The sequence below is a fragment of the Lissotriton vulgaris genome, chromosome 2_1 (genome assembly GCF_964263255.1).
Source record: "Lissotriton vulgaris chromosome 2_1, aLisVul1.2, whole genome shotgun sequence".
Classification (NCBI taxonomy): domain Eukaryota; kingdom Metazoa; phylum Chordata; class Amphibia; order Caudata; family Salamandridae; genus Lissotriton; species Lissotriton vulgaris.
The window spans coordinates 2,028,966,058-2,028,979,470 of record NC_141687.1 but is presented as its reverse complement, the minus strand read 5'-3'; the positions used below and the strand labels follow the sequence as shown (position 1 = coordinate 2,028,979,470).

At 43.0% G+C, this 13,413-nt stretch overlaps 1 protein-coding gene across 1 annotated transcript in view; it reads right to left on the bottom strand.

Moving 5' to 3' along the window:
- Nucleotides 1-5,923, bottom strand: part of LOC147733684 (nicotinamide riboside kinase 2-like) — a 77,898-nt gene extending 71,975 nt beyond the window's left edge. The window contains exon 1 of the mRNA XM_086958263.1: nucleotides 5,622-5,923. Within this exon, the coding sequence (XP_086814389.1) occupies nucleotides 5,622-5,647 (26 nt within the window). The 5' untranslated portion in view covers nucleotides 5,648-5,923. The remainder of the gene's footprint in view (nucleotides 1-5,621) is intronic.
- Between the last annotated feature and the right edge of the window lie 7,490 nt (nucleotides 5,924-13,413).

Sequence of the window (13,413 nt, the reverse complement as noted above, 5' to 3'; positions counted from 1 at the left end):
TTTTTGTTTTTAAATTATTGTTTACTTTTTAAAAATAATCTTTCTAGTTATTTGTTAGATCTTTTTAATGTTCTAATCTGTTTCTATATTTTGTAATATTTAAAACTTATATAAATGTTTTATTTTTTTGTATTGTAAAATCTTGTGTGTTGTTGTTAATTTGTTTGTTTTTAATTTTGAACTGACTCCAGTGGAAATAATAATTGTTACTCCTCTGCTATCCAACACTTTCCCTTCTATTGCACAAACTGGAGTGGGAATAGTAATTATAACCCCTCTGCTATCCAACACTTTCCCTACTGTTGCACCCACTGGAGTGGGAATAGTAATTTTTACCCCTTCGCTATCCAACACTTTCCCTACTGTTGCAATCACTGAAGTGGGAATTGTATTTTTTACCTCTTAGGTATCCAGAACTTTCCATACTGTTGCACTCACTGGAGTGGGAATAGTAATTTTTACCCCTCCACTATCCAACGTGTTCCCTACTGTTGCACTCATTGGAGTGGGTATATTAAGTTTTACCCCACCGCTATCCAACACTTTCCCTACTGCTGCACTCACTGGAATAGGAATAGTAAGTTTTACCCCTCCGATATCCAACATTTTCCCTACTGTTGCACCCACTGAAGTGGGAAGAGTAGTTTTACCCCTTCGCTATCCAACACATTTCCTACAGTTGCACTCACTGAAGTGGGACTAGTAATTTTTATCCCTCCGCTATCCAACACTTTCCGTACTGTTGCCCTCAATGGAGTGCAAAATTACATTTTAAAAACTATTAAATATTTTAATGTTTGAATCCATAATATAATGTTTTTTTAGATTTTATGTTTTAAGTGTATGTATATATAAGTGTATGTATATATATATATAAATTGTTATATGTTTATCAAATTATAAAAGAAATTTAAATAGTTTATTAATTGTTTTAAAGAAAATATATATACATTTATTACATTTTACATATGTATATTTCAATATTTTTTAAATTAAATGTATTTTATTATATTTGTTAAAATGTATATAAAATCTAAATAATGTCTTTAAGTTAATGTTATTATTTAATATATTTAACATTCATTTTTATTTCATTAAAACAACGATATTTTGTACATCTATATTTTTTACATCCATATTTTTGTTTCAATATTTTTGTACTTATAATTTTAAATATAGGATGTCAATATTTTTGACATCGATATTTTTGCATTGATATTTGTGTATGGGGATATTTTGGGAATCGATATTCTATCAGTGAAGCAGAATTCATACGGAAATCCTGACGAGACTGGAATGTTGGGAAACACACCAATTGAAGCCCATATAACCGACGTGTCCCGCAAATTAATACAGAAACACAATGAAGCAGTTGACAGGAATAGACACAGACTTTCAAAAATAATTGAATGCATTAGTTTCTGTGGTGCTTTTAAACTGGCATTATGAGGGTATGATGAATCTGAAAGTTCCTCAAATCCAGAAGTCTTGTGGATTTAATAGTAAGCATAGACAGTGAAATGGAAGCACATTTATCAAATGCTACCGTCTTTAAGGGCACCTCTAAAATTATACAAATTGAACTCCTTGAGTGTACGCTAGACATTATAAGAAGCCATATTGCCCAACAGTCAAAAAAACACAGACTTTGTGGCTATTCAGGCTGATGACACCACTGATGTGAGTGTGAAAACACAGCCTGTATTAATATTTCAGTAGCTTGACAATCACTAAAGTTGTGGAGAGGTTCTATGGTTTCACACATTTAAGAGACTCTAGTGCACTTCAGCTGTACTATGTGAACTGAGCTTGAAATTTCAAGAGAAGCCTCAAAAACAAAAACTAATTGTACAAAGCAAGGATAGTGCTTCAGTAAGGAGTGGAATCTTTAGTACAGTACAAAAAAAGTATTAGAGATTTGTACCCTAATGCCCATTATGTGCACTGTTAAGCCCATCAACTTAATCTAGCAGTGGAAAAGATCTCTGAGCCCCGTTTTTTCTTTTTAGATGTAGGAGGCATGGCAGCATTCTTTTCACTTTCCCCCAAAAGAACGGAAGTATTTTAGGTAATTGTGGCCGAAAGGCTTCCAAGGAGACCCCCAAATCGATGGAACTTTCACATATGTACAATCAACCTAAACTCCAATATAGAGTTGATCTTGAGAAATGTTTTGACACCATAGAAGCCAATGCTGACTTTTAATCCAAAAGTCAGAATGCCTTGTAGTGTTCTAGCAAAGCCACGGGAACACTACAAGACAGAGAGTTTCAGTTATTTCTGTTTTTATTTAATGAAATAATGCCTTGTGTCTACATATTATACAACCAGTTACAAAAACGAGGAATAGTTGCTGTCTTTGTGCAAAGAGCTACCAGTCTGTTTGTGACCAGCATGAACAAAGTCAGAGAAGGGACTGACAATTTAGACAGCAGACTGCCAATTGAGTCTAGTTTCTCAAACTGCAGGAAAAACATCAGTAGTCTAGTCAGAACTGCAAAGGAGATATGTGACACTACGATTGTGCATGCACAGAAACATTTTTCTTTTACAAAGCATTTGGTGAGTGCTCCTTTACTGCAAAGTGATCAGTTTGCAAAATATGATACTTCCTTCCCTGAGCGAGCACTGAGTGAGGCTGTGGAAACTTATCCTATGCTCAACAAAGAGGATCTGAGAACTGAGTTAACTGTACTGTACTCAATGCATGTGTATTGTGAGGCCACTGGTGCCATTTCTTTGCTCACTTTAATTCAGAACTTAATACTGTAAAATCCCTTACAGAGACAGTGGCTTTACTAAAAATAGTCATTACCACTCCTATGACAATAGCATAGTTGGAACAATGTTTTTCTGCTTTAAACAGAATTAAGACATTCCTGGGAGCACCATGATTGAGGAAAGACTGTGTGCTTTAGCAATGCTCTCTATAGAGACCTTGTTATAAGAATCCCAGACTTTAATGTTCAAGTGAAATATGTTAATCCTAACATATCTTGAATGCTACTAGTTTGTGACCTGCTCAGTTGTTGTTCCTCATCTGCTGTACAGATATTAGAGACACTGAAATCACTGGTGTATGCCTGACTGCAATCCGTCTAATATTTACTTTATGGTTGTTTGTTCTCAATGAGACGTACAGTGCCTTGTAGGATGCCCTACCTCTTAATGTGTATTCCTTGCTCTCTCACTGTGTCCAGTCCGACAAATCACAATAGTTTGTATTATCTCAGTACATTTAATTTCTAAAGGTATATCCATATATAAAGAAATCAGTGAGGTACTTAGCATTGTTATCTCAAAGTCTGTTATGAAGTTCTGTGGTTATACTGAATATGCAGCTATCTAGGTTTTTATCATATGAAATCTATGTATGTCATAACTACACTTTCACAATTGCTTTAATAGCCTTGCTTTCTCACATTTTCTTGAAAATGTACCATGTGCCCACTCTTTTTCAAAATGTTCCAGAGGCGATAACTCCCGCGAACCCACCTTATGTCAGCCGGGTTTACTTGCTACACTCGCTCACCACAGTGCACTCAGCCACAACTTTTACTTGATAGTAAAGATGTTCTGGCTTACTTTATTTTCAAACAGAGACCTCATTTTCAGATAGCATAAGCGGTTAAGTTTCCTACTGACCATATCTATGTGCATTAAGGAAGTCTAAAACTATACAACTGGTGTGATAGTTTAACTAGTTAATGCTCTTGCTACAAATCTGTGTATTCTGTATTTAATACGGTTAATATCCAGCTGCAGAGGATTAACTGTTTCCGGCAAGTAACAGGTTGTATTGTTTATACAACAGCTCTGCAAGATAATGAATTTGTTGCAGAGCACCTTGTCTACAACGCTAGCTCCAAGTTTTAATCCTGGAAAAAAATTACTCAGAGAGATACTCCGCTTCAAGTAACTGCCTGTAATGAATACATTTGATAAATTGTTGGTTTGGGCTCAATATTTTGTTATTTTAATGTTGAGAAAGTTGGTTTCACTTATGCCCTTGTTACGAATTGCATGGAGTGGTATCCCCAGACAGCCATTGATCCACACAATTGTGAGTGGTATGGTGTTTACAGGCTCGAAATGTATGGGGAGTAGAAACTCCATACCAGGTTCTAAGGGGGCGTGTATTCCTACCCAGTAAAACTGTCAACGAAGATGGGTAGAAGCTGCAGGCTCAGGTCCAGCCAAAAGTCCGACAGCCCTAGGCAGCATCACGGGGGGAGCAGACAACTCAACCACAGCAGGGCCGCAGCCTCCCTCTGCACAGAAGCCCCACCGGATCAGAGCAGGCGGTAAATATCATCAGACTCGTTCCTGGAATAAGGAAAACGTGTATATATAGCCAGTATTACGGGCCCTCGCAGTTGTTCCCTATTTTAAGGACTAAAGCTTGTTATGGCTGGAGAATCCAAGCCTCCGGGCCCACGGTATCCCTGAACCGAAAGGGTTTTTTGCGGCCTTGGTTGAGTAGAAATAACAACAGAATGAACTTTCAAAACCACGAGAAGGCCTTTTGTATTGTGTTATATAAATGACACACATTAGTGTGCTGATACTCATAGAACTGATGCCGAGCTCGGGAAAGCAAACTGCTCTCTCTAGTGCCAGTTTGTGTGAAATACAAAGAGTTTGTTTGGGGCTGGTGTAGTGTAAATGTCTGGCTGATCACATCTTTCGGTTGTGACACTTGCTCCAGGACACAACCCAAACAAATGGAATTACAAGTGTGTTCTTTGAGCGTAACACTTGGGGCGTTAAGAGCAGGTGGGAAAATAGACTTCGAACGCGCTCCTTCCTACTACAGACAGCAGCACTGCTGTGCAGTGACATAATGCAGAATGTAACCTCCCCTCCCCCCACCTAACAGAACATGACGAGGGGCCCCAGAGTCTCCCATATCTCACAGATATTCAATAACCTTGGGCTGAATGGGCCCCCGTGAAGGGTTGGGAGCACCCCTCCGTCTCATGGGCCTGCGTCACGCCACTGCTGCTACGCGCAGGGCACACATTGACGGGGTGGCTTCGCTTAGCGTGTCTCGGCGTCGGCACACTGCGAGGGCAAAGCCTTCGGAGCCGACCCGGAACCAGGTTCCGGAAAAACAATAGCCTCCAAACGGAACCCGACACCCCCGTCCCATAACCCACTCGGCCCATTAGTCATTGATAAAACGTATGTCCACCATTAGTCACCTACACCTGAAGCTCGCCGTTAGTCACGCGCGCCTCAGGGTCAACATTAGTCATTCGCACCTTAGGGTCATTCTAATGTGTTTGCCACGACTCCCTCAATCAAAATGTTTACTTTCGGCTTTGTTGACTTTGTTGAGCTAATAATAGTTCTCTCCGCTACATACACACGTTTAAGAGCGTTAGGGCCACGTGGCACTGCGCTCTATACATAGCAGAACTGAAATAAATAAGCAACTCAAGCGGGAGAAGTTACTGTTGCCTACTTGCATATAAGTATTTCCCATACCTACCAGTCGTGGTATGTCACTCTCAGCACACTGTGGTACTATTCGGGGCTGTTACCGTCTGGAGCACGTGCGGCTGATGTGCGCAGTCAGTTGTGACAGCTGTCCCTTTCCTCCCTTCCCCCTTACTCACCCTCCGATTCCGACGATGAACTTCATGGTGACTGCGAGGAGCGGCGGGGGCGGGACTGTCACTCACACCGGGCTCTGCGTTGGGAAGGCTGAGGGGCGCCGCTTGTCAACTAAAGGCATCGAACTCCATGTTGTTGGAGGAAGAGCGGGCTCCCGTGCTGTCGTCCGGGGTTTGGCCGCGTGCTCAGGGGAGTCCCAGGCAGCGCGAGCCAGGCACGTAGAGTGAGGCTCTCTGATGAGGAATAACCTGCCGGCGCACCGCCCAGCCATTGGCTTATAACCAGTCCGCACCCGGCCGCGCCCACCAATGACAAGGGGGCATAAGGACTCACCCATTTCAGCACAAGCCACCGCCCAGCCAGCAGCTGCCTGGAATTGCCCCCTCCTACCAAGAGACCCAGAGCAGTCTGTGTCATGTGTGTGTGTCGTGTGTGTGTCATGTGTGTGCGTAAAGGAAGGAAGGGTCATGGGAGAATTGTTCAACTCTAACCAACACCGCCGAAGAAACACATTATGCTCTACAATATAATTCTGAGATGTATAGCACGAGACAAGTTCCAGCACTGTCCACACAGCTCCATAGTGTACTTCACACTCCATACCATGTGCTACAGATACCATGGACAGGCTACATCGATTGACAACTTCTACCAACGAGTTAGGATACAACATTGAAGAGATACAGTAATAAAATATATCTAGTGCACAAAATACTTTTAATCTGAATGGTAAATAAGAATAAATACAGTTTCAAATGAAGCCACAGAACTGCCAGGCAGAACCTCAAAACACAAAGAAAGAAAATCTATGCAGGGCAAAATATTTAAATCGAATGTTTTTTTTAAACAGATTTTAATGATCTTTTCGATAAAATAGCATTGCAACAGTTCCGGTTAGAACATCTGTTACAAGCTCTTCCCCAGTAACTACTGTTGTTACCTGTCAGAGCGATTTGAGAAGTCAACTAAAGTTAGAACTATAACAGTGAGTATCCTACACTCCTTTCGCTGCGAGTCATCAACGTAGTAGTTCAGATATAGAGTACCGGAACAGTGTATGCAGCAATCACCCAGAGTGCATTTGTAGGGCAGTGCGATGTAAGATCAGTATATTAGTGTTAAGTCGTGCATGAAGGCCTCCAAGTATCTGGTCACCTCTATGTTTCGCACCCCTCTTTTAGCGTCTCCCATCAGTGTTCGTCCCTCGCACCCTGCCCACTTCAGGAGTTCTTTTTTCCAGTACTTGTTTTATCTTGCGCTTTGCTAGTACAAACGCTAGGGGGTTCATTAGGATGGCGGGTGGACTTAGTCCGCCCGCCATCCTATCGGTCTTTGGGACCGCCCGCCATAAGGGCGGGGGTCCCGTGGGGGGCATTAGGATGCGCCCGCCACTGTAGTGGGCGCATCCTGCATGTTTAGTAGTGTGGAGGGCGGGGCTCTCAGCACCGCCCGCCACAATGTCAAACATGCATGAATGCATTTGCATTAACAAAGCAGCAGGCACCGCTCGGTGCCTGCCGCTTTAATAATGCAAATGCAGGGGGGTCCCTGTGCACCCCCACCTCTCCATCACTCTGGGGGCCCGCAGGGGGCCCCAGAAGTGAAGACCGCATGCCTGCCGCCACGGAAAGGCATCTATCCTGGGCCATCCTAATATGTCTGGCGGTGTAAAATAGACACCGCCACCATGTTAGACCTTTTCTGCCCCGGTCGCAAGGCGATCGGGGGCGACCGGGGCAGAAAAGCGGCGGACCGTCTTTCCGTCCACCGCGGTCACCCCCGCCATACTAATATGGTGGGGAGGCATGTAGCTGAGGATGGCGGGCGGATTGCCCCACCAGGCCGACGGTGGCTACCGCCCGCCATCCTAATGACCCCCTAGGTCTTGACATTTACTAATGGCTTTAGTTTTTGCTGTGTGGGGGAACCACCCAAACAGACACTGGGCTCGAAAGTAAGAGAGCTCCCTATCGACGACCTCACCTACTGTTTGTAGCAACCTTCCCAGTATTAGCGCAGCTGGGGACACGCCCAGAACATGTGCAGGATATGTGCTCATGCTTCGCCACAGTGTGGGCAAGCACCCCCTTCTATTTGAAAGTATCTGCATATGCGTTCAGGGGTCAGGTAGGCTCTGTGAAGACATAGTAATTTATCAATTTGAAGCGAACGTTTTTAGATACTCTAGGTAGCCCAGCAAGTATATTGTCCCAGTCCTTTGCCGGGATCGGGGTGTTCAAGTCCCCTTCCCAATGTAGCCGTAATACCTCCAGTGGACGCAGTCCGCCTGTGTTCAGCGCTCTGTACAGGCAGGACACTGCCTTAATAGATAACACCTTAACCCATTATTGCTGGCAGGAGATCGAAAAACAATCTAGGCTAAGCCAATCCGTATTCCCAGCTTTAAAGGAACCACTTTCCGCATTACAGCTAGACACAGTCTGGCACACAACAATGACCTACTCTGAGTTTAAAAATGCAGCGAACAAAGCCATCAAGCATCACTCATTGTTAATAGACAAAGCTGCCCTGGCCCAGAAACCACACGCATGGGCCGTGATGCAATCCTACAAAACGCTGAAACCCCAACCATACCTGTCAGAACACTTTTCATACCAAAAAAAAGCAGAACCTGACACCATTAAGTCTGGGATCATTCCCTTCGAAAGATCTCACTCCAAAATGGAAACATGAGAAAGGAATGTCGCCTCTGCTGACAAGGAGACAAGTCACTATTACACTTCCTATGTATTTGTCCTGCGCTACTAGATGTTCGGAAATCACTCCTTAGAGAAACACTGAGGAGAGAACAAATAAGGACCTGCAGAGCGGCGGTCATAAAATGTCCTGGAGGCTCGGCAGTGTAAATGTCCTGCAAAGCATTAAAACTTTGGAACATAGAGGCAAAAGATCTCGACAAGAACAAATTGCAAGAGGGGACTGCTTTGCACACCCACATTTTTAATTTCATCGTTCATTCTCTTTTAGTACTTGCAGCACATTACATCCTGGAGAAGCAAGCAAGTCAGTTTTTAACTTATCTATCTAGAATGTTTGTTCTCCTCCACACATATTAATCCTTTTTTAAAAAAAAATTATTAAGCAAAGTAAACAAAAGAATACATTTCACATACCAATCCTTTGGCATTTCATGCTAATTTCCTATTTCATACATATCACATACATATCTTAGTGGTCCTGGAACAGAGAAAAAGTAAATCAATCATAGAGCAAGTCCATCATTCCATATCCTTACCCAAATTCTATTTACAATATTTACATTATTGTGCAGTGTTATTTATCGAAGCCCTCTATAACATCTCTTTACCTCCTATCTTCAAGCCATCTAATCATAGGAGCCCAGTTCTTGTAACCTTTCTCCTTGGCTCGTCGCCCCTTAATCTCATATAATGTCATCTCCTGACAGTATATATTCAGAAGTCGATAGAACCATGCTAGATACATAGGCGCTTTAATATCCTTCCATGCTGTAGCAATCAGTAATCTAGCTACTGCCACTGTTATAAATAGAAAATCTATTTGCGATGAAGATAGACCGAGTCGATTATCATATCCAGAACCAGAATTTCTTTATACCAGTTTTTAGGGGTGTCCGTTTGCTACATGTGGAAAACATATGTATTATATCTGCTGGGCTAGCCTGACACCTAGGGCATTTATCGTTTTCACGCTTCCCTCATTTAAATAGCTTCGCAGGCGTATAGTACAAATTAAATATAGTTTTATAGTGTTGGGATTTAAGATTTGCTGAAAGAAATATTTTTTTTGCCAGTTCCAATCATCTATCCAAATCTATTTCTTCATCTTCAAGATTTCTGCCAATTTAGTCTTGTTTTTTTCCATATCATCAAGAAGATTTCCCAACAAAATATTACAGTACTCCCCAATCTGTGCCTTCCCCCTATAAGCCATTTCTAATAATGGTATAGTGTCATGATTAAAAGTCCCTCGTGGCAGTGTCTTCAAACAGCTCCAAATGTGAATATATTTGAATTGAGATCGTTCAGCGCCTCAGCAACGTCGGAATCCAGGAGAAGGCACTGGAATGGATCATCTCCTTCCTCGACGGAAGAACACAGAGAGTCCGTCTACCACCGTACAAGTCAGAGGCCACCGAAGTCATCTGCGGCGTCCCTCAAGGATCCTCGCTGAGCCCCACCCTCTTCAACGTCTACATGAGCCCCCTCGCGGCCATCGCACGCCAACACAACCTCAACATCATCTCCTACGCTGACGACACCCAGCTGATCCTCTCCCTGACCAACGACCCCGCCGCCGCCAGAGCCGACCTTCACGAAGGGATGAAAAACGTAGCCGAGTGGATGACGACCAGCCACCTGAAACTGAACTCAGACAAGACGGAAGTCCTCATTCTGGGCTCTTCGCCCTCCGCCTGGGACGACTCCTGGTGGCCCCCCGCCCTGGGCACCGCACCCAAACCGACAGACCACGCACGCAACCTGGGCTTCATCCTGGACTCCTCCCTCTCCATGACCAGACAAGTCAACGCCGTCTCCTCGTCGTGCTTCAACATCCTGCGCATGCTACGGAAGATCTTCCGGTGGATCCCCACCGAGACCAGGAAGACGGTCACCCAGGCCCTCGTCACCAGCCGACTGGACTACGGCAACGCCCTCTACGCCGGAACCACCGCCAAGCTCCAGAAGAGACTCCAGCGGATCCAGAACACCTCAGCCAGACTCATCCTCGACATCCCACGACACAGCCACATCTCCGGACATCTGAGAAACCTGCATTGGCTCCCCGTCAACAAAAGAATCACCTTCCGTCTCCTCACCCACGCACACAAAGCCCTACACGATCAAGGCCCGAGCTACCTCAACAACCGCATCAACTTCTACGCTCCCAAACGCCATCTCCGATCAGCCAGTCACGCCCTCGCCGCCGTCCCCCGCATCCGAAGAACGACAACAGGAGGAAGGTCCTTCTCCTACCTGGCCGCCAAGACCTGGAACTCCCTCCCGACCGACCTGCGCCTGACCCAAGACCACCTCTCCTTCAGGAAGAAGCTCAAGACCTGGCTGTTCAAGCAGTAGCAGCACCCCCCCCCCCCCCCAAGCGCCTTGAGACCCTCCAGGTAAGTAGTGCGCTCTACAAATGTCTTGATTGATTGATTGGTTCAGCTATCCCCTTTTGTTTAACCATATCCGAAAATGGTATAATCTCTGATTTTCCATTATATAAATGACCAATTTTATCAACACCTGCCCTTTCCCACCCTTTCGCCATCCAATCATCAATCCTACTGGAAACAGTGATGACCCCCACAATGGGGTATATCTGTTATAGCTTGGGATTTTTAATACTTTTGTACTTTCATCCACACCCTCCAGGCAGCTTTTATGCATTTGAATCGTTTTTTTTAAATAATAGCTAGGTTCTATTTCCTCAAAAACAGACAAGAGGCTTCATTGCGTCCAGCTAGATGATAGATTGAAGGTAAATCATTTTCTTTTCTAGACCTATCTATTAGGAGAGGTCCCATCACTTGCATGGTCGCTGCCCAGTAATAAAATAGCAGATTTGGAGCCGCCCAACCACCTCTGTCTTGTGGGAGTGTTAGAAACTTTAAGGATCGTCTAATTTTTTGATACTGCCATACAAAATTTGAAAACATTGCCTCCATTTTCCAACTAGCTATAGCCGGCAGTTCCAAGGGGATAAAACAGAATAGGTATAGTAGTTTTGGAATAATTTTCATTTTCAGTACATTAATCCTCCCGACTATAGTTAGCTGAATTTTATCTATCCGTCCTAAATCCATACCTATTTCAGCCAGCATTTGCTCCAGATTATTTGGCCATATCTTATCCAAATTAGCTCCTATCTTAACCCCCAAATATACTGCTGATTTAACTTGACGTTGGTCTTGAATGTTAAATTGCTTTGAGCAGATTATCTGTGTCTTGCCTTTATTTAGTAGATATCCAGATCTATATCCAAATTCTCCCGCCATCCTTTCAATTTCTGTGATTGCTACCCCTGGCTCGGACGTAGTGATGGCAATGTCATCCACATAGGCCAGTATTTTAGTTTCATAGCCACTGGTTATTATTGGTTTCATTTTAGGATTCAGAAGTAGCTGTTGATTAAATGGGTCTAAATAGATGGCGAAAAGAATTGGGGAACGTGGGCAGCCTTGCCTTGTCCCCCTAGCTACTTTTATGGTTCCTGATGCATTTCCCATGATTTGTAATTTGGCTATAGGTCTATAGTACATTGCACGAATAGCTGTAATAATTCGCGGGCCAAACCTTCATTCCAGTAACGAATCCCATAGAAATTGCCAGGCCACGCGGTCAAATACCTTTTCGGCGTCTAAAAAGATTACAGCCATTTCTTCCCCTTTGGGTTCTGCAATATCCAGTAACTATATCACCCGTCTAATGTGATCCGTAGTTCCTCGGCCTGGAATAAGACCATGTTGCCATCTCAATACTAATTTGGCTATAACTTTCTGCAGCCTATTTGCTAAAACTTTTGAATAAATCTTTGCATCCAAATGTATTAATGCGATGGGATGATATGAACCAGGTAGCTCTGTTGGTTTCCCCTTTTTGGGAAAATTATTATATCAGTTTCCTGCCAGGAAATATGTGGGATACCCCGATACTGTACATCCAGGAATAAATCGTGTAATAATGGAGCCAATTCTGGCTGCAACATCTTATAAATTTCAATCAGGATTTTATTCGGGCCTGAGGCTTTTCCAGAAGATATGGAAGCTATTACAGTTGTTATTTCCTCCAATGTAAATTCCTCTTCCAATTCTAGTTTCATTTTTCCCTCTATCTTACTCATTCCAATATCTCTTACCTCACTTAGTGATTGGGATAGGTCCATCTGATCATCCTGATACAGATTTTGATAAAACTGCTCAAAAACTCCTATAATTTTATCCATAGTCGTCTCAAGCTGACCCTCAGTATTCAGTAATTTTTAAATATTGTTTTTAATCACTCTCTGCCGAGTACAGAGGGACAATAATTGACCTACCTTTTCCCCATATTCGTACATTTCCTTCTGATGTGCCTGGTATGTCTGAGCAGCCTGTACCTTAAATAGTTATTTATTTCTGCTTTGGTAATTGCTATTTTAGTCTGCAGTTCTCTGAGTACCTCCTGCCCCGCTTGTGTAATCTGTTCAGTGTGCATTATCTCTTATTCGGCCAAGTTCGTCATTAATATGTTAACCATATTTCATTGCTGTTTCCTCTGATATCCTACATAATTTATTACTTCCCCACATAATCCTGCTTTAAAAGCATCCCATACAATAACCCTTGGGGCACTATATCTATTCATATTAAAATATTCCTTAGCCCATCTTTTAATATGACACTTAAATGCTTCTTCTACTAATAATTTGCGATCAAATGACCATTGTCGCATTTTCGATCTTTTTAAATCTTGCCAGTCTATTTCCAATAGCAATGGATTGTGGGGCTGAAAAAATGTGGGGTAGTTTACTTATTTCCATTCTTACCAACATCAAAGTGGAAACTATAAACTAATCTATGCGTACATATTTTTGGCGTGGATGTGAATAATATGTGTATCCGGGATCGTTGATGTTTTTATATACCCGGGCATCTGACAACCCATGCGTTTATTGACACGCTTTTAGGGCCCGGTGGACGTGTGGTTTCCTGCCTATATACTGGGAGGAATCCTGTCATAAAACCCCATAGTGTATATTGAAGTCTGCACATACTATTAATGGAGTTGGCCAAGCTGCCTGCTCAACCTCAAG